Source organism: Artibeus jamaicensis, unplaced genomic scaffold, assembly GCF_021234435.1.
Source record: "Artibeus jamaicensis isolate MK-2021 breed Jamaican fruit bat unplaced genomic scaffold, CSHL_Jam_final contig_685, whole genome shotgun sequence".
Classification (NCBI taxonomy): Eukaryota; Metazoa; Chordata; class Mammalia; order Chiroptera; family Phyllostomidae; genus Artibeus; species Artibeus jamaicensis.
In genome coordinates, this window is record NW_026521924.1 from 10,484,418 (window position 1) to 10,505,985 (window position 21,568).

Sequence of the window (21,568 nt, forward strand, 5' to 3'; positions counted from 1 at the left end):
TAGTCTATATGTTTTTAAGGGCACTGTGAATTACATAACTGCAAGGTTTCCTTTTTGTCTTTTGCATTGTCTGCTAGAACCAAATGTGTACATTTTCTGTGATTTTATTTAAGAAGCCTCATAACTAATTCAACTTCACTCTTTCTTTGCTTAATTCCTAGTAAATTTAAGCTATCTTGTTACATGCTATACTTCTTTCACGTATAGTTAACATTCAATATTATTTTACATTAGTTTCCATTGAAGCACATAGTGGTTAGACATTTATATACTTTATGGAGTGCTTCCCCCAATAAGTCTAGAACCCACCTGGGACCGTACATAGTTATTACAGTATGACTATGTATTCTAAAAAATGCCTTACTTTTTTTTTCTGAAACTAGATAATTCATAATTAAAACATACTCAAAAACTGTCTAATTGCTAAGTAATTTGGCTTTATAGTATCTATTTTTATTTGTAATCCTGTTTGTTTGTTTGTTTGTTTGTTTGTTGAGCAACTGCTGTGTGTCAGGAACTAATCTAGCATCTGAGAACCCAAAACTGCTAGATGTTAGAGTAAGGTTTTCAAATTAATGAGCTAAAGTACATAGAGTTACAAAATGAAACAGTTATATTGAACTATGGTAACCCAAATATTTTTCAAAATGAAAATTTTATGCCTGGCAAAAAATTATAAACAAAGAAAAAATCTTTGCAGCACAGACTATAAACAGAAAGCTAACTTCCGCTAACATAAAGAACTCTTCCATATAAAAAGACCAGCAATCCAGTAGGCTAATGAGCAAAGGATATGAACACATCCTTTGGAAAGAATTAATAGGAAAGAGACGACAATAGCTCTCAGCCTTATATTGGCAAATATCAAAAAGCTTCATACACCACCTTAGCAAGACGGAGAAAACAGGCTGTCTCATACACTGCTTATAGGTCAAAGTACAAATTAACCTAGCCTCTATGGGAGGCAATTTGGTGATATCTATCAGAAGTACAATTCTATGTAGCTTTGACCCAGCGAATTCACCCCTTGGTATTTATGGCACTGTTACACTCATACATGTGAATTGATAGCTCTGTACACAAGAACAGTTATTACTGATTGCTGGTTTTAGGAAAATATTGGAAACCACCTAAACATCCATGAATGTAGTTACATGCATACTAGTTACATACATTATGGTACATCCATTTAGTGGTGTTGTTTAGAAGAATGAATCAGCCTTCTTTTGATGTGGAGCATATTCAGGGCACATTATTGAATAAAAGAGAGCAAGGTACAAAAGAGTCCAGAAAGAAACTACTACTCGTAGGGAACAAGGAAGGGAGAGAGACTAACCTTTCGTACCTTTAGAATTTATTCAAAATAAATTCCTTCCTTATATACTTTTTTGCCCCATTTAAATGCATTCAAAATGTGAATTAAAACATTTATAACTCCGGTAGTTCATAGTATTTTTCAAATGTCCATTAAAGAAAAGGCACGTCCATTTTAAGAAGAGGCCTGGAAGACACTGGAAGTGCTACCCAGCTAATTGAGAGTCTTAAGTGATTACATCTAAATAGCAGCCCTGCAGAGCATGAAAGCTTTGGAAAGCAGGCCTCCGTATCAGCTTGCATTGTTCGTTGGTGGGAGGGGTGATGGGGAGAAACCGAGACTTGAGTAGTAGAGGTGGCAGGGGCCATGTGCTTCTAGCCTGGGGTTAGTTTTCAATGAGCCAGAAAAAGAAGGAAGGCTATAGGGCCAAGGACAGGCCAGGAGCAGCCAATCTTCACCAAGAGAACGGTTTGCTTCTAAGTCACTGAAACCTCTGATGAGTTCTCAGGGAGAAAAAGACCCATCAGGATGCCTGCTGATGGCTGACCTTTGAAAGACCCAGGATCTGGTGATGTCCCGGAGCCTCCTGGCAATGTGGACAAGCCTCCTAAGAGGAAGCCCAGAGCTCTGCTGGATGCGACAGAGAAATGCAGGGCTCCTGAGTGGGCGCCAGGGCTCATCCTGAATGCAGCTCTGACATCTTGTAGTAGATTCTATTCTTCTCCTAATGACAATGTGCAAATAAATGTAGGTAACTTTGGTTTAAGCAATAGTCTTCCAAAGAATTGTTTTGTTTGGCTGAGGGTGGGTGGAGTTCAGCATGTTCAGGTGTGGAAGCTTTTGTTTTTAAATTGTTTAGTGACAGCATTTGAGAGAAAAGTCTTATTTGGTGACTTAACTTAACTCTCGCTAAAACTTCTATAGCATTAGAATTGTAGCACTGTGTCTGATTGCCAGAGAGGGAGGGATGGATAAATGTGTGGGTGGGTGGATGGATGGATGGATGGATGGATGTACAGAGAAGTGGAGAGATAGGCAGACTGATCAGCAGAACAAAGAGATAGGACAGTTTGTTGGCCCAATTCAAATTTCAGCAGCTGCACATGCTCTTTAGATCCTTGCCTTTGAACTGTGAATTAAAGGAGTGGCCTGAATTTGGAGGTAGGGGGTGCAGGCAGAGATTGGCTGCATGGTGGTTTTTTGGTGTGCATTGTGTGTTTTTTTTAGTTGCCATATCTTTTGGTCACAGTCTAATTTACATGATAAATTCACCCACTGTAGGTGTATAATACAATGATTTTTAGTAGACTTACGTAGTTGTGCAACCATCATCACAATCCAGTTCTAAAATGCTTGCATCAGCCAAAAACCTTTCCTTATACCCATTTGTGGTCAGTCCCTGCCCCCAGCCACAGCCCCACCCACAACTGATCTGCTTTCTGTACAAGTTTTGTCTTTTCTAGACATTTCGTACAGTGGAATCAGGCAGTATGGGCTCTCTTGTGTGGGGATTCTTTTACTTGGCATTATTTTGTTTTAGATTTATCTGTGTTGTGTGTGTCACTGGTGGGTTCCTTTTTGCTGCTGAGTGGCATTCCGTTGTGTGGCGGGACCGAGTTTTCTTTAAACATGAACCAGTCCGGGGACATTGGCTTGTTTCCAGTTTGGGGCTATTATGAAGAACGCTACTGTGATTGTTCTCACATGTGTTTCGTTTTGATTTATTTGGAGAGCATTCCAGGGCTAACTCCTAAGGTGTTCCACGACACCTGGCAAATGTCACAAAACCAAGACAGACGTTCTTAAGCTTCTTATTATCCCAGCCTGCTGAGTACCACCCCCGGGTCGGCTCTGCCTCCCTGTCTGGGAAGAAGCAATGCCTCTGCAGCAGGTCCTGTTTCCCCACTCACCCCATCACAGCGCTCTGCTGATTCGGGCCGACTGTGGACTTTCACATTTCCTGTCACCTTTTTCCTTAGTGTGCATGAGGGTCATGCAAAAGGAAAAATGAATGCTGATCACCCTGTGATAAATCTGTTTAGATACTCTTCCATATTTTCTTTAATCCCTCTTCCATATTTTCTTTAACATTTTAATTTTTTTAAGGACATTGTAAAATGTGTACTTAGGGTCCAAAAAAAGAAAATGGGAAAGAAAACCAAACACAAGAGTCCCTGTTCCACAGGTACAGAGTTTCACTTGTGCAAGTTGAAGAATTCTGTAAAATGCCACTGAGCTATATAGTTAAAAACAGTTATCATTGTAAAGTTTATCACAATATTTTTGGAAAGTTTTAAATCAGACACAAAAAGGCATCATTTAGCGTAAAAATGGAAAACGGTCCCTTACCATGACCTTTCTCCCAAGAGGCAGCCATAGTTAACACTTTAGTGACTAAATACTTGCAGATTTTTTCAAATATAGTTTTAAAACTTTTCAAACGGATCTTCAGGATCTCTTTCCCCTCCATAGATAGGATTATGTCTTTGCTCTGTAGCTGGCTTCTTTCTACTTCAGAATATATCATGGCCATCTTTCCATGTCAGGATATGTTTGTCTGACTCACTCTTTTAAACCACTGCAAAATAATGAAAGGAAAGGTTAAACCAGGACCCTGGGTTCCTTGCAACTTTTGCTTTCTCAAAAACTGTGGTGAACCTTCTATGCCAGTGTCTCTGCTGAGTGCTTGCCTTTCTTTAGAATAGGAACCATTGATGTGCTCATGAAAGGGCAAAAGACATTAGAAGATACCCCTAAACTGCCTTTCTACTGGCCTCATATGTGAATAGGCCGATCACACCCCATCCTCACCAATGCCAGACCTATCAATCCTGACAATTTCAGGTGAACCTGATAGGAAAATAGAAACTCTACCATCTATTTTTTAATTTGAATTCTTTGATATTGGTGAGGTTGAGCGTGTTTTCCAATGTTTATATGGCCATTTGGTTTCTTCTGTGAATTGCCTATTTATATATTGACTCCATTTTTTATTGAATTACTTGTATTTCTCATATTGATTCATAGGAGCATTTTGTATGTCCTGGATATTATCTTTTCTAATTTTTGTAAATATTTTATTCCAGTCCGTGTCTGGCCTTATTAAAGCATTGTCTCCTTTAGGGTATTTTCAACATTAAAAATGTTTAATTTTCTATTGTCAAGTCAGTCTTACGCATCATAACTTCTACACTCCCTGGCTTGCTTAGAAAAACTTCCTCATTCAAAGATTACAAAAATATGTTTTCTTTATTGTGGGGGCAACTTCTCCACAAGTCCCCCTGGTGCTACGGACACAAGTGAATGAATAAATATGGCCGAGACATGCTGGATCTGTTTGGGGAGGAGAAGTGGGCTGTGGCCAGTTTCTCAGGGGAGACAAAGGCCAGCAGCGGCCAGTTTTTTGAGGAGAAAAAGGCCCCGAGTGCCCTTTTATTGGGTTGTAATACACAGGAATACAGGGTGGCAAGGATCAAACAGTAGATAACACTTCAAAGATATCTGAGGGCTTAGTCTGAGTCAGTGTCTGTCAGGAAGAGAGTTGCAGAAACTTTGGGAGACATACTCATTTCCTCTCAGACCCTTATCATATGAATGAAAGCACTCTTAGTGGAGCAGATTTCACAGGTTTATCAGCAAGTCTTTGTGGTGCCAGATTTTCCCCCAGGGCACGCTCTGGCAAGGAAGGAGCTGTACCCCTCCCCATCAGGTATTCGGGCTTAAGGGGATTAGAGCCAGGAAGCACTTCTCCCAGATGGAAATGAGGACCCGGGCTTTGTCAAAGCCAGGGAGTGAGAGTTCATTGCTCTTTGTTGCAGCCCCCTAAGTCCTTCCATGAAGGCCTCCCAAGTGATCGAGTCTGGCTTAGGTTGCCCCTCTCTCTGTGAGGAGTATTACCTGTCATGGACTTCCGACCAAGCTTTGGGGGCAGGGAGAGGAAACTGAGGCAGCATTTGCTGCCAGAGACAGGCTTTGTCTCCTGCGGCTGGCACTCCAAAGGTGGTCTCTCGCCCTTAGCCACCAGGGGTCAAAATACGATTCCTAGAACCAGGCAGAGCGGTCTACAACACTTTGTTTCCTTCTAGTAGTTTTGGTTGTTAAGTTTAGACTTCTTATAAATTTTTCGAGATACAATTTATATTCCATACATTTCACCCATTTATTACATTGCAAGTGAATGGTTTTTAGTATATTCACAGAGCTGAGAAACTATCACCACTATCTAATTACAAAACATTTTCAGCATCCTAACAAAAAATTCATTACCCGTTAGGAGTCACTCCCCATTTCCTCTAACCCTGCCCAGCCCTAGGCAACTATCAGTCTATATTCCGTCTCCATGGATTTGCCTATCCTGGACATTTCATATGAATGGAGTTATTCAATATGTGGTACTTCGTTGCTAGTTTCTTTCACTTAGCATAATATTTCCAAGATCCATCCATGTATTACCATGTGTCAGTATTTCATTTCTTTTTATCATAAAATAATATCCCATTGTCTGTATATACCATATTTTGTTTATCTATTCATCAGTTGATGAACATTTGGATTGTTTTGATGGGCATTGGGTATTGTGAATAATGCTGCTATGAACATGGATGTACAAGTTTGAGGGGCATGGTTCTTTGACTTTTTTAAATGGTGGTAAAAACATACATAACATTGGCCATTTTAGCTAGTTTTTTTTTTTTTTAGCCAATTCAGTAGCATTAAGTACATTCACAGTGTTATGCAGCTGTCACTCCATTGTCCATTTTCAGAACATTTTTCATCATCCTACACAGGAACTGTGTGCCCATTAAACAGTAACTCTGCATTAACCCCTTCCTCCAGCCCCTTACAACTCTGTTCTACTCCCTGTCTCCGTGACTTAGCCTGTTCTAGGCACTTCATATAAGTGGAATGATACAGTATTTGCCCTTTTGTGTCTGACTTGTTTTCACTTAGCATAATGTCTTATGTGTTGTAACATGAATGAGAATTTCATTTCTTCTTCAAGCTGGATAATATCCCATTGTATGTATATACTACATTTTGTTTTTCATTCACCCATTTATGAGCATTGGGTTATTTCGACCTTTTGGCTATTGTGAATAATGCCACGATGAACACTGGAGTACAAGGACCTGTCTGAGCCCCTCTTTTTACTGTTTTTCAGAGTATACTTACAAATGCAATTGTTGGATAATAATCTGTGTTTAACTTTTTGAGGAACTGCCAAACTGTTTCCCTCAGAGGCTGCACCATTTTAAATCTCCACCAGCAGTGAATAAGGGCTCCAATTTTTCTACATCCTCAGTAACATTTGTTATTATCTGTCTTTTACATTAGAGCCATCCTAGTGGGTGTGCGGTGGTATCTCATTGTGGTTTTTGTGTGTTTTGATTCTTTACTCAATCTGTAATTAATATTTTTGGATGGTGAAAGATTGTTTTTTGATTTGGGGTTTTTGTTTTCCAAATGGCTGGGCACTTTTAACACTATAGTGTTAAATTTTTTCTTCACCTACTTATATAAAATTCTATTTTTATGTTATCTTATATTTATATACATATCTAGGTTTGTTTCTAGATATTGTGTTTGACATCTTGTTGATTGCTATACCAGTACCACACCATTTTAATTACTGTGGCTTTATAATATATTTTAATGTCTGGGAGGACAGGTGTCTTCCAAATATTGTTCTTTCTCAAAATGTTCTTAATGATATTTGAACATTGTTTCTTCCAGCTTAATTTAAAAATTAGCTTGTATAAAGTTTTTTTTTTAATCCCTATCAGCTTCTTACTAGAATTGCACAGAGTTTGCAGGTCATCCTATGAAATCCCTTCTCCTTTATATTACTGAACACATAAAGCATTTTTACTATCTGTTTTTATACCAACAGGAATGTGATAACAGAGAGGGAAAATAGTGGAATATAAGATCAGTTAGTTTGGCCCCTTAAAAAAATCCTGGGAAATATTTTGAAAAAGTTCTAAATACAGAAATAAAAAGAGCTGGAGCAGTGGAAAGGTAGAAGGGTGTTCCTTTTAGTCACCTGAAGTTTGTTGCGTCTGATTAAGGAACGGTCTTGGTCATTCCAGAATTTTGTATTGTGGAACATGATACCCCAACCCCAACACGCATACCTTTTTTTTTCTCTAGTATGATGCCATTCGAATAAACCAACTCTATGAACAAGCCAGGTGGGCCATTGTCTTGGAAGAAATTGACTGCACAGAGGAAGAAATGTTGATCTTTGCAGCACTACAGGTGTGGGAACTCAGCACCTTTTCTCTAGAAGGAGACACAGCAAGTTTGTTCTGCTTAAGTTTTATCATAACATTTTTTTCTTCTGACGAAAGCACTGAAAATGAGGGGAATAAATTAAAATTTTAAATGCACCCCATACATACATATGTCTATCTTATGTAAAGCATTAGTCTTGCAATTCTTATCTCTTCCCCGGTACAAACTCAGAGTGATGGAGAAGAACCAAGTTAGAACACGACTAGCTGTAAACCTTAGAATGACTCAGATTCAAATGCTATTTGAATAGTAGGGAGCTCTCCATGGAAGAGGTGTTTGGTTTCACAGGAGAGTTGCCCCCCAAAAAGAACTGGCTAATGGGTGCATTTGTGGTCATAAAGTTTCTAAATCCTGTTTTCTTTGTAGTATCACATTAGCAAACTGTCGTTGTCGGCTGACACACAGGATTTTACAAATGAGTCTGAGGTGGATGAAGTAGAAGCAGCACTTTCTAATTTGGAAGTGACCCTAGAAGGTGGAAAAGCGGACAACACTTTGGTATGAACTTTTTTGATAACTCTGAACTGTGTCTTTGTTCTGACTGGCAAATGTAGGTGAAACCAGGATTTTTTATTAGAAATACGAGAATATTTTGTCTGAATTTGAAAAAAAAAAAAAAACACAGGCTCATCTTCTGACAAGCTTAAATGTAGCCAGAACTGACTAGCTTTTCTCAGGTCAGCTCTGTAAAAGACTATGAGATATTTTCGTTAGTACTTATGACAGCGCCTTTGATTCATGTGTCTTTTTTGGGATGAGCTGGCATAGAAAGACTGCTGCAAGCTGCACTTCACCGTGTGGAACAGGGAGCTGGTGACTTAAGTCTAGAAAGAACCCTCAGTCTGTTGTATGGGGTGGCTGTGGGAATAGGAAAAAACACTTCACAGGTAAAAAAGCCTTAGTATGCATTTACCTAGTCATACCTTTCTGCTGCAAAGGTTGACGGAAGTGAGGGCCTTTCTCTAGAACACTATAAAAATTTCCCAAACCCTTTCGACTTCAGGAAATAAACACCTCCTCCCCCACCCCAGTAAAACATGAAGAAATAATATGGTTTTATCATCTTTTGCTCCTTATCCATGAAAGGTGGCTGAATGTCTGCTTTATAATTGGAAGATCCCTCCTGTTTGATTCATTTGTTGGGTGCCACTGTTTTGTATAACTGCTTTAATCGTGGGAGTAGTTTAATCACATTGATTCAGAGAGGTGGGTGCATTGTAATTAGATTTTTTAAGTAAGAAATAAGAATGAGTCACTGTGTTCTTATGTATTTAATATGTTTGTTTATGGTTAAATTCCTTAAAATATGAAATTGGTGTCATGCAAAAACAAGCACCTGAAGCAAACTAAATGCCAAGATTCTGTGGATATTCAGAGCCCTTTCTCACATTTGTAGGCAACACCTGCCCCATGGAATGAGCGTTCTTTATCCCACCAGTAAATACGTACAGCAGGAAACTTCCTTCTCAGAACGGATGAAAATTTCCCTCCTCCTACCCTTGCTATTTTTATGCCAAGCCTTTGTAATGTCAAACAATAGGCTTTTCAGTTTGAAAATAAGCACCAACCTACACTGTAGAAGGAACTTTGTACCAGATACCTTTTGAGAGTTTAATCAGTAAACTAGATATACCTAGAGTTACTCACCCTGGTGTACAAGTTGTAAAATAATTTTGTTTGTGCATAAAAGTAGTTGTTTCTAACTCACATGTTTAACTTGAATGGTAGGTATAGTGAGTGCTTGTTCAAATTTTTAACCTCTTTTCTTATTTGTATGATACATGATATATACAGAAAAGTAAAAAAAAAATTTACTTATATGTGGCATCTAATGAACAAACCGAACTAACAAAATAGAGACAGACTCAGAGAGAGCAGGCTGACAGCTGGGGGTGGCAGGGGGTTTACAGGGCAGAGGAATGAGCCAAACAAAAATAAAAGCAAAAGGACTCATGGACATGGGCAGCAGAGTGGTGATTATGGGGGGTGGATGCGGGTGGAGGTAGAAGAGGGTATAAAAGGAGTAAATGGTAATGGAAAAAATACAGTAAAAATTTTTAACGTACAACCTAACAAATTAGTATTCAGTTATCACCCAACTCACCACCCAATCAACAAACAGAGCTTCGCCAGCCACCGCAGAAGCCGCTGCCTGTACCCCGTCCCACTCCCGATTCTTCCCCGCCCCACCTCCCACCCGAGGCAACTACTGGTTATGTGCCTACTGAAACTGAGTCTTTCATTTTATTTAACTGTAATTCATTCAGATTGAAATAGCTACATGTGGTAGCTGTTTAATAGCCGCTGCAGTGTTAGTTCAGGTAGAGACCACTAGTTCAGCACCACTGCTGATAAACTGTTATCTGTTTTTCCTTAGGAGGACATTACTGACATCCCTAAACTGGCAGATAATCTCAAATTATTTAGGTAAGTCACCCTTAAAGGGGAAAGGAATTACTCCTAATAAAGCCTTAGAGGTGAAGAGTCCAGGAGTTTCTTTTTTTTTTTTTCCCCCTTTAGAACATCCATTAAGCAGATTCATGGCTCACACATAAGAGCGTGAGCTTTGGCACCGAACAGACAGATAGTGGGCCAGACCCTAGCTCCACAGCTCATTCCAGCTGGGTGACCGTGGGCATTGTCCTCACGTCTCCGAGCTGTAGTTTCCTGGTCTATAAAATGGGGATATCCCTCCTCCTGGGTTTGTTGAGAAAGTTAAATAAAGTAACGCATATGAAGCATTAAGCATGGTGCCTGGCTCACAGAACATGCTCAACACATGGTGGCATAAAGTTGGCCAATGTCAGAAGACTGGAGCTTCTGCTGTGGTCCGTCCGGGAGGCCCAGGACTTGGACAGCACTTCAGGGTCCTTTCACACTCTGAAAATCAGTGGCCACTAGAACTTGGATCCTGGGCTTATAGAGAGATAACCTTCGTTATCTACCTTTGCCTGTTAAAGTATTTCTGATCAACTCCCCAGTCACCTCAGGTCAATCCGAAACAGTTGAAAGGGCAGAGAATATTTTACTTCACGGAAAAAAAGGACTGCCACGCTTGTGATGGTGCCGAGGCGTGTTAGGAGGAAAGCAATAAGGACCCTTTGAAGTTCTATCAGTTATTTATGGCACTTTACAATTTGTTGACTTTTCGTAACAAACTGACACATCACTGCGTCAGTTGGCTTGAAAAGACACAAGTTGCTTTTGATAATACATGATGCAAAGACTTAGAAAGAATGAACAATGAATTGGGTATAAATGAGAAATAGGAGTCCACAGGTAACAATATTTGTTACTGAGTTTCTACGGGTTTATTCTCCTTTTCAAATGTGATCTTAGGCTGTGGTCTCAAACAAGAGGGACATTAATTCAACCTCTGTGGCATTAAGAGTTGCAACCATACACATGGTTAAAGTCAGAGCTACAGAAAAACAGTAATAATATGAATCCACAAATACACCTGCATAAATTTTCAATCATTACACTCCAAAGAAAGTAGGTTGCCCTATTCTCTGTCGAGAGCAATCCCAGCTCTTTGTATACCAAACAGCGACAGTTTCCTTCCCGTAGATGTTGTAGCTAAAGAAGAAGGTGTTCTGGAGTAACGCCTCCCATCCACATCACTTTAGTGGGATTGATATGTTCAGACTCACAAAATCATTCTCCCTTGGCCAGTAGGCATTACCTATCAAAAGTGTCAAGATGCTGAATTTAATATAATATAGTTCATGGGAGGAAGAAGTAAAGGAGGAAAGGAAAGAGGGAGGAAGCAAAGAAGAAAGGAGAGGGAGGGAGGAGAGTGGAGACTGGAGCTCTGTCCCTAGTGAGTGTATGACCTTGAAGAGGCCCTTCGTTCTCCTGAGCCTGCCCGTTCCTTATCAGTAGAAAAGCAGGGAACTAACCCTTTGATGTTCAATGTTGTTGGTTTTTTTAAACACTGAAGCCCTTTCTTTCCTAAACCAAATCAATCAAATCCTCTCATACATAGTGGACTTCAAATTTCAGCAACATGCCCTCTGATCTAATGCAAATCCCGATGTTACCATAAATACATATGAATGCTGGATAAAATTAAAATGAAAGTTGTAAATAAAGTTGATCTTGAAGTGAGATTGAAAAATCCCAACTTGCAGGAAATGAAAAGGGAACCTGGTTCTACAAATGAAGCCTCAGCTGCACAGAGGAGGGAGTTGGGCCATGGACTAGATTCTCGTGGCTTGGGGCTGCAATTCAGAAATCAAAGATGAAGGTTTAAGGTGGGGTGCCCTTCATGTAAGGCAGTGAGCCAGGGCTGAAGGCCCTGCCTGAAGGTGCAAACTCGCAAAGGCTGCCTTCTCTATTTAAAGGGAGTAGAAAAACTACCCATCAACCAAAGGAAGCAGTAAGGAAGTTCACGCTAGCCTGGGGTTCTGTGTGGGGAAATGAACAGTCTCTCTGGAGAACTCAGAGCCAAAGTCTTTGCCACACACAGATGTAGATCTAAATTTAAATATTATATGATAAAAAAGAATCCTGAAAAAATAAAATAGAAATTGGATTAGGACCACAAAATCTATGAAGCCCTAGCAAATGTAACTTTAAACATTCTTGGAGGGAGGTATCCACAGTCTGGCATGCATGGGCTTCTACAGAAAACAGTAACCCCCTTAAAAAAAAGCTTCCAATAAAAATTACTAACCATTTGAGTTAATGAGCCACCATAAAGGAAAAACAGACCCAACCAATGAAAGGATTAGCGGTTCCAGTAATTTAGATAATGTCACCATTTGAAGAAACTATAAAATGAGTATGTTTAAAATCATTAAGTAGATTAAATGTTAAGCATTATAATGAAAGAAAATTGAACAGGCAATATTGAAAAGGAACCAAATAAAAATTCTGGAAATAAAAAAACATAGTCACAGAGATTTAAAATTGAATAGGTACATTAACGTCGAGTTTAAAAACTGGGTTGAAGAGAAAACCCATAGAAATGGGAAGTATGATGTAAATGGAATGAGAAGGCTCAACTGCAAGTCCCAGGAGAAAATGTCAGGGAGAAACAGGCATTTAAAAGAGAATACTTGAGGATTTTATATAATTATTAAAGACAAAAATCTTTACATTTAAAAATTACAGATCTATCCCAACAAAATAAATCAGTATACATGTATATCTCTTTCTGTCTTTTTAAAAAAATGTACATCTTGATACAGCCAACCATTGATAAGAGAAATTCTTTAAAATCAGAGACAAAAGACAAATTTTCTACAAAGGAAAACAGTTGGGTGGACAGCAGACTTCTTGTTGGGGGGAAATGTCTTGAAAGTGCTAAGAGAAGATAATAGTCAATCTAGAAGTTTCTGCCCAACCAGTTCTTCAAGATTCTACCTTCTACAAACCCCCTAAATATAAAGCAGATGAAATACAGTCCTACTAGTAAAGTACATATTTAATAAAAATCTATGATTTATGGAAGGTGTGATCGCCATTGGAGAGACTGCTTTGGAATACATGAAGTGGCCCCACGGCAGGGCTTTAGAGAGACCACACATAAAATTCATTCATTGCATCATTGGTCAAGCTCCTGTAGACAAGCGGGCAAGTGACTGTCACCAAGAAATTCCATTCAGACTTAAAGATTTTGCTGCAGGAGATTATCCATGAGATTTGTGTTATAAGTGCAAGACTCTAAATCTTTACAGTATTTACCATTCATGGCTACCAGAAGCATGACCATAAAAACCTTTTGGTCCCACATCAAGGCTCACTGGTTGTCAGGTGGAAAAGTAACCGAGGCGGAATTACACCCTTTTGGTTTTTTTTTTGAAAAATGTTCTCTAAATCTGTGACCTTTGTGACGACCACTGGCCATGAGCAGTAAACGTCCAGATGCTTTCAAGATGATGAACACACTCAATCTTAAAGAGCACATTTTGAAAACGGTTATTTGGAAATGTTTTCATTGTCACTGTGTCACCAATAATGACATTGCCTATGAAAACAATATTACCTAGACACCTTTAAAATTTGCAGATAGAATTTTTCTGTGTCAAAGGTCATCCAAATTAAAAGTTATAGTGTATATTAAACACATTTATTTAAAACATATTCTGACTAATATGCATGAGTGATTGACATTAGAGGAGATGGAAATCAGTGGCTTTGTTTCAACAAAAACCTTCACAGATAGGTAGATAGGTGACATTAAAATATGAATGATGGGCCCTGGCTGGTGTGGCTCAGTGGATTGAGCGTGAGCCTGCAAATGAAAGGGTCACCAGTTCAATTCCCAGTCACGGCACATGCCTGGGTTGTGGGCCAGGTCCCCAGTAGGGGGCGCACGATAGGCAACCACACATGAATGTTTCCCTCTTTTTCTCCCTTCCCCTCTCTCTAAAAAAAAATAAATAAAGCCTTTTTTAAACAATATGAACAATGGGATTTAGTCAGCACAGTCAGTGTACTTCCCCAACAGATTTATGTACCTGAATAATAACCTTCCTTCTTAAAACAAACTGAACTTTTTATATCCATTCATTCTTAATTTATATGTTTGTGTAGGTTTTATAATGTATGTAATTTATTATAATATGTTTATAAATACAGGGGTGGGCAAAAATAGGTTTACAGTTCTGAGAACATGAAACAGTTTATTCTTGCATTATTATTTATTAATGTAGGTGTTTATTTGTATTACAACTGTAAGCCTACTTTTGCCCACCCCTGTATACAAAATATCACAAGTAAGCAATCGTAAATACATTAAGGCAGCGATTTTCAACCAGTGTTCCAAAAGATTTTTTAAAACATGCAATACCTAACTATTTACTCAGGGGAACTGAATTCTATTCCCTTAAGTTGCCAAATAAAAAAATAATATCAGCCAACACAGAAATAGCCATCCAATGTGGATGAATCAAAACTATACCTATTCTTTTGACAGATCAGAAAAATGTGTGTGTGTGTGTGTGTGTGTATGTGTGTGTGTGTTGGTGTGCTGCAGAATATTGGTGATTAGTTTATGTGTGCCATGGGATGAAAAGGTTGAATGAAAATCATTATGTTAAGGGATAGGTACTTGAAATATTGTAATGCTGGAGTGTACCCAGTTTTAGTTCAGAGATTACTGATCCAAAATTAGTGTTTCTCAAAGTCTGGGGAATCACCTAAATAAGCTTTAATTTTAAAGCTTATTTAAAATGCAGAGTCGGGGCCCTAACCTGGACCTATGAATCTGCATCTTGGGGGGATTGAAGCCTCTAACTGACTTCCTTCTAATTCTGATGATCACCAGGGTTTAAGAACCATTCTTCTATAAAATGAAGTCCAGCTCCTTAGCAGGACATTCAAAGTCCCAGCCGGGCCCCAGCCTACCTTGCTATTCTTGTCTGCGTTATCCGCCACACAGGGAAAGGCTGTGGCCACAGAGAACACTCCTCTCCCCCATTTCATCTGCTCAGCACAATGCCCAGCATGAGGTTGGTGTTTAAGAAATGTTCAACCCGCCCTGGCTGGTGTAGCTCAATGGATTGAGTGCCCACCTGCAAAATAAAAGGTTGCAGGTTTGATTCCCAGTCAGGGCACATGCCTGGGTTGCAGGCTGGGTCCCCAGTGGGGGGCTCATAAGAAGCAACCACACATTGATGTTTCTCTCCCTTTCTTTCTCCTTCCCTTCTCCTCTCTTTAAAAAATAAATGAATAAAATTTTTTAAAAAAAGAAATGTTCAACCCAACTCATCAACAAGGTCCCTGGCACTGACTCCCCCCCACCCCCGCATTTTGAATGCGCAGTTGCCACCTTCTGAAATTTCTTTTCCCTTTTCCTCCAATCAAATTCTTATTCATCCTTCATTCTATGGTTAAATGCTGAGTTCCCTCTATAACTCTCCATACCCTTATTATATGACTTACCATATTTTATTGTGTTTATTTGTTTTGTGCATTACCCTCAGTAAACGATGAATTTCATGAGGGTTCAAGAGACTGTCTCGTTCTTACGTACATCATTCCACACCCAACCACCTTCTCTACCCACTCCTTCCCCTGCCCAGCCTGCCTCAGCCTCTGGAATACGGAATGGAGCAGCAACCGTTAGCTTTGGGGATGTGTGGGAACGGCTTAGAAGATGAACCAAACTGGAGGAGGGAGTAGAGGAAATTTGAGGTCTGTTGATATTTTCGAAGTCCCATTAAAGTAGAGAAGCACACCCTGGCTGATATGACTCAGTAAATTGAGCGCCAGCCTGCAAACCAAACGTCGCCAGTTTGATTCCCAGTCAGAGCGCATGCTGGGTTGTGGGCCAGGTCCCCAGTAGGGAGCGCACGAAAGGCAAGCACACATTGATGTTTCTCTCCCTCTCTCCCTTCCTTCCCCTCTCTAAAAATAAACAAAATCTTTTTTTAAACTTTTTTTTAATGGAGAAGCAAGGTGTCATTCTTCTCCTGCACAGAAATATTTAGACGCCCAGGACTAAACTGAGACCTTACTACTTTTCGTTATAGGCTGTGTCTTTAGACTTTATTCGGAAAAGGCTGTTAATGTTGGGGAATCTGATTCTTAGACAATTAACCCTTTAAATATATTCTTTAGAATTACATTAACTACAATTCTCAACATTTTAATGCAGTGGTTTTCTAAATCCTAGAAATGTTCATTTATATACTATCTTTCAATTTGGTTTTATAATTTTTAGGTAACATGCTCCTGTTATACACTGTGTTTTAGTGAACATCTTCCTTATCTTTGTGTGAAGGATACATTTTTTTAGCTAAGGAAGGATAAGTACTGATGTGTTAAAAGACTTGCCCCAAATCATATGAGTGGCATTAACACCAAGCTTCCTCTCTCTCTCCCATTCTTGAATGTAGAAATCTAGTTTTCTGCCATGAGATTCCCCTGACTACCCCCAAGGCCAGGATCGTTCCACTGAATCACATACAATTCATAGTATCTTTTCTGTGCCCATTTGTTCCCCCTTTTTACTTCCTAGGTCTCGCACTTTCTATTTTAGCAACTCAGTTGAGTCCTGCCATGGGCACTGTTACCCTTGTATGGCCCAGAGAACAAGGTTTTTTGGTCCCAAACAATATCACTGTTAGAGATCATTCCCCAAAATACTTTTAATAATAATAGAGCCTATCTGTATTAGCTTTAGGCTTTGGTGCTTCCTATGGCTCACTGGGAATTCTCTGCTGGTTTCTCTTCAAGGGTCAAGAGAAACCAGCAGAAAAAGTTGCTCACTTTTATGTCCAATAACTTGAAGGCTGTGCTGTCCACACGGGCAGCTTGTTCAGATCTAAAGAGCATGTGGGAATTTCAGATGTCATGGATTCATGGATGTTTCTTACTTGTAACAATAATTATTATTGTTATTACTAATATTAGTAATTATTCATTTATTATTTATTTAGCGCTTCCGTTGTCCCAGGTGCTGTGATGAGCACCTTACAGAGTTTACCTCTCTCCCTGCTCACAAAAGCCCTGTGAGTGGCTATTACTCTCCCCTTCACACAGAGGCAGTGCACGTGGCCCCAGCAGATGAAGTGTCTTCCAGGGTCACACGTCTAGACGGCAGCAGAGCCAGAGTGTAGCCCCAGGTGGTCTTCCTCTTGAGCTTTTGCATTAACTTTTACATCTCATAGCAAAACCCCATTTCTAGTTTCTAGAAGTCAATTGCCAATTGGAAAATGGTTTTTAAAAATAAAGCATGTGTTGTTTGAAAGAGTGTTTTGATCTGCTTGAAATTTGTGATGTTCCTTCCCTACGTTTCTGGATGATTGTTTAAATGCTTCCCATATTTCATTTGCAGGCCCAAGAAGCTAATATTAAAAGCTTTCAAACAATATTGGTTTGTCTTCAAAGACACGTCCATAGCCTACTTTAAAAATAAGGAACTTGAACAAGGAGAACCAATAGAAAGATTAAATCTTAGAGGTAAGAGGGTTCTACATCTTGCCGTGGCTTGTCATGAGCCAGCAAGCAGATGGAAGCCAAGACCACGGTCACTGAAGCAAGCTTGCCTTCCAGTGTGGCCCTGTGTTCACAATGGCAACCGGCCTGCAGCTCCTGTTCCTCCGCACACGGGCCTGGGGTGTCGTTTAGTAAACACGGTTATTTCCATTCTGCTGTTTCTTCTTTCCCAGTGTGTCCAAGTCTATGAAGTGGTGGTAATTGGCATCATAAGTATAATACAGTGTAGGATCCTGAAAAGCTTTCTGAATTCCAGGACAGTTATGTTGAATTCAGTGTCGCCATAGTGCCTGTTCTAATTTCTGAAAGTGACCGTGAGTGTCCAGCTTACTCTGTTAGTTGAAATATTTTATAACCAGTATGCTCAATTCCCTTATCATTGTGGCAGGGGATTTTCTGTGCTGTAATTTAATTTAAAATTCATATTCATAATCATTCCTATGGATAGCCAAATCAACCTTTAAAATTAATTCAGTTGATGATATATTTTAAAAAATGATAAAAGAAAATATTTCTCTTGATGCATGTTGTTTATAAGTCTTAGTTATCCTTTAATTCATGTCCTCAACTTGCTCCACCTATTTTCAGAAGAGAACCAAATCTGAGGGGCTTAGGTTCAAAGTCTATTTTGGATGCACGGTCTATTTTTGGATACCTGATATTTATATAACACCTTCCTCAGAACTCATTTGTGACCCTGCCTTCTATTATTCAGGCTGTGAAGTTGTGCCAGATGTGAATGTAGCAGGAAGAAAATTTGGAATCAAGCTACTAATCCCTGTTGCTGATGGCATGAATGAAGTGTATCTGAGATGTGACCATGTGAGTAAAACCATGCAAGTGTTCAGTCACCTCACTTCACTACACGTAAGGACAAACCACCTGAGGTGTTTCCTCAAACGAGAACAGTGTTGCATTGCTTAGCTGTTGCATTGTGACAGCCACAGAATCACAATGATATGTAACCACGTACAACATTGACCAATCAACACTCATTTCTGAAACAGCTGAATGTTCCTTTCTGGAACATCCACCCAGTAGGCTGAGTGGATGATCCAGGCTGGCATCGGCTGGGCAGATCTGCTTCCAGCCGTAGGTCTGGCTAAGCCTAGCTCTTCACTGCAGGTCAGGCTCATTGTATTTATTCTGGGTGCCCGGGGAGGTCCTTCTCACAATGATGGCAGGAATGCAAGAGGACAACTGAAAACATGTCAGACGTCCTAACACTTAGGCTTGCAGTTGGTACGCTGTCATTTCCACTGTCATTTTCTCTCACATTCCATTGGCCAAAGAAAACCTCATGGCTGGGCCCCAAATCAAGAGGTGGGAATTACACACCAACCCTGGTGGGAGGAGCTATAAAATTATATGGGAGAGGGTGTGGAGATTGAGGCCAGTAATTCAGAGTACCGCACCTGCCATCGCTGTGAAGAGTTATACTCCTCAGCTGCATCCCCTCAGCTTCTGCGACCACTCCTATTTGCTCCCTAGAGTTAAAAAAAAATGAACACAGACATTAAAGATAGAAGGCACCACTCTCTGGTTTCAGATCTTATCAATGGCCCTGATTCCTACTCTGGGATTAGTATTGATAGGCCGGGACACAAATAACATGGGAACTGATAGAGATCAGACGTGACCTCAAAATGGAAATATCTGTCAAGGAAGGCTGCCTGGTATTTAAGGTTTTCAGCCGTGATCCATGGCACACGTCTTTGGTTCATCTTTAAATTCATGGAATGTATCAAGACTGACATTGCTGTTCTCTAGCCCTTTATCATCTAGAAATTCAACACAGGAATCAAAAGTCATTGTTGAGTGTTTAATTAGGTGATGAATAGCCACTCGGAACATAGGCAACTTTCATCTAACCATGCTTGAAGGTGACAACTTTGTATTACGAGATGAAAGCCCAAATCCTGCTGTTCCCAACAGGATGGCTTTGCACTTGAACTTGCTTCTCCGCCCTCCTGTGTTTGCTGCAGGAGAATCAATATGCCCAATGGATGGCTGCCTGTATCTTGGCATCGAAGGGCAAAACCATGGCAGATAGCTCCTACCAGCCAGAGGTCCTCAACATCCTTTCTTTTCTGAGGATGAAAAACCGAAACTCGACATCCCCAATGGCTTCCAGTCTCGAAAACATGGACATGAACCCGGAATGTTTTGTGTCACCTCGGTGTGCAAAGAAACACAAGTCTAAGCAGGTACTGCTAATCGTGTTGGGGTGATTGCTTGCAGCAAATTCTGTGTTTTCTGAAATAAAATGAGGCATTAAAATGAATGAGGAATGAAAATCAGTTGATGGGCAAACTTGACTATTGACTGGATATTAGATGATATTAATAAATTATTGTTAATTATATTAGAGGTAAGTGTACTGCTAACTGAACATAGCAAATGCCCTGATGTAATTTAGTTAAAAATAAAGCGATTTAACCCCTACAAATTAAAATTTCAGATTATGCTTCCATAAGTCTGGGTTAAACATTAAACAGATAAACTGATTCAGATGGACCCATTGTCCATGGACACACCACTGCCCCAGAAAGAGGGACCCAAAACTCCATCTGCATGAACCTTAGAAGCTTTTGTGTTGGTTGATCTTGTTTCTGCTTCTCCCTGGTGATTCGCTCTGTGTGTGTGTGTGTGTGTGTGTGTGTGTGTGTGTGTGTTGCGGGGTGGGGGTGGGGAGAGGGGAGGGACATGCATGAGAATGAGTTGTCCAGGTAGAGCTGCAGTTTGCCTCCCACTCATTTTTCTCATAGGTATCTGCAGCTCCAGTGGGATGATTATGGAGCAGTCAGTGCGTGCTAGGAGGGTTTGATGTCTCTTGTTTCTGTTCAGCTGGCAGCCCGGATTATGGAAGCCCACCAGAACGTAGCCCAGATGTCCCTGGTTGAAGCCAAGCTGCGATTCATTCAGGCGTGGCAGTCTCTACCTGAATTCGGCCTTACCTATTACCTTGTCAGGTAATTACAGTGTTCACTTGCCTCTCTCACTTTCCATTCACTTTTAAGTGGCTTTCTCGGAACCATTTATTCTCACTTGGTCTAGAATGTAGAACTCTTTTTATTTTTGAATACTGCCCCTTCACAAATGTCCCAGAACTTTTGGCTGCTCATAAAGATCTTCCATACCACAGTCCAAAGTGCCAATACCCATGAATCCTAGCCAAAGGTAGGGATCAAAATGTGGGCTTTTTGGGAATAGTGGTATTTGCAAAACCAGAGAGAGAGATCGCCTATTGATTTGATGAAATCTGACCTCTTTTCATGTCAAGTTGCCCCCACCACCCAACTAGACTCTAAGCTCAAGAATTTTCTGTCCATAGTATCAGTGTCCAGAAGGGTGCCTGGCATACACAGTTGGTGCTAATTTTGAATTAATTAATTTGACCCTCACCTCTTATTTTGCTATCTTCTAATGTCAATTTCACTTAAAGAATATCCTTAATTCTCTCCATTCTTCATGTCCTCTGTATCACAATAAAAGTGCCCTTCTATAGAAAGTTAATCCCTCATTGTCCATCCACTCTTTGTAAATGACTTAGAAATGTTGGTATTATTTATCTTTAAGAAGTTGTGTGTGAGTAAACCCATTACAGGAAGCAGGTGCTTCTTTTCATTAATTTTCTTGTTTCAGATTTAAAGGAAGCAAGAAAGATGACATTCTGGGAGTTTCCTATAATAGGTTGATCAGAATCGATGCAACCACTGGGATTCCAATCACCACATGGAGATTCACCAATATGAAACAGTGGAATGTAAACTGGGAAATCCGCCAGGTAGAGTGAAAGTTCGGCCTATATTTGGTGTTGAGCCTGTGCGTGCCCTCAAAATTGCAGATTATTCTGATTTAAAAAGCCGTTTTTATATTTAGAATTCAGAAGCCACAAGCATATGGCACTTGTTTGCTAAAATAATCACAGGCAATTCTGGGAAGTTTCCTAACAGGTACTGACCAAAAGTGTTTTCAGTTAACCCCATTAATTGGCTTCGTCTCCAT

General features: G+C 39.9%; 1 protein-coding gene across 3 annotated transcripts in view; it reads left to right on the forward strand.

Annotated features, from left to right (window-relative positions):
• Positions 1–21,568, forward strand: part of FERMT1 (FERM domain containing kindlin 1) — a 38,624-nt gene that overhangs the window by 13,464 nt on the left and 3,592 nt on the right. For all 3 annotated transcript variants that reach the window (XM_053671056.1, XM_037147818.2, XM_037147819.2), the window contains 8 exons: positions 7,466–7,573; positions 7,976–8,107; positions 9,987–10,036; positions 17,400–17,524; positions 18,276–18,382; positions 19,546–19,767; positions 20,408–20,532; positions 21,206–21,347. In XM_053671056.1, coding sequence (XP_053527031.1) covers positions 7,466–7,573; positions 7,976–8,107; positions 9,987–10,036; positions 17,400–17,524; positions 18,276–18,382; positions 19,546–19,767; positions 20,408–20,532; positions 21,206–21,347 — 1,011 coding nt within the window. The remainder of the gene's footprint in view (positions 1–7,465; positions 7,574–7,975; positions 8,108–9,986; positions 10,037–17,399; positions 17,525–18,275; positions 18,383–19,545; positions 19,768–20,407; positions 20,533–21,205; positions 21,348–21,568) is intronic.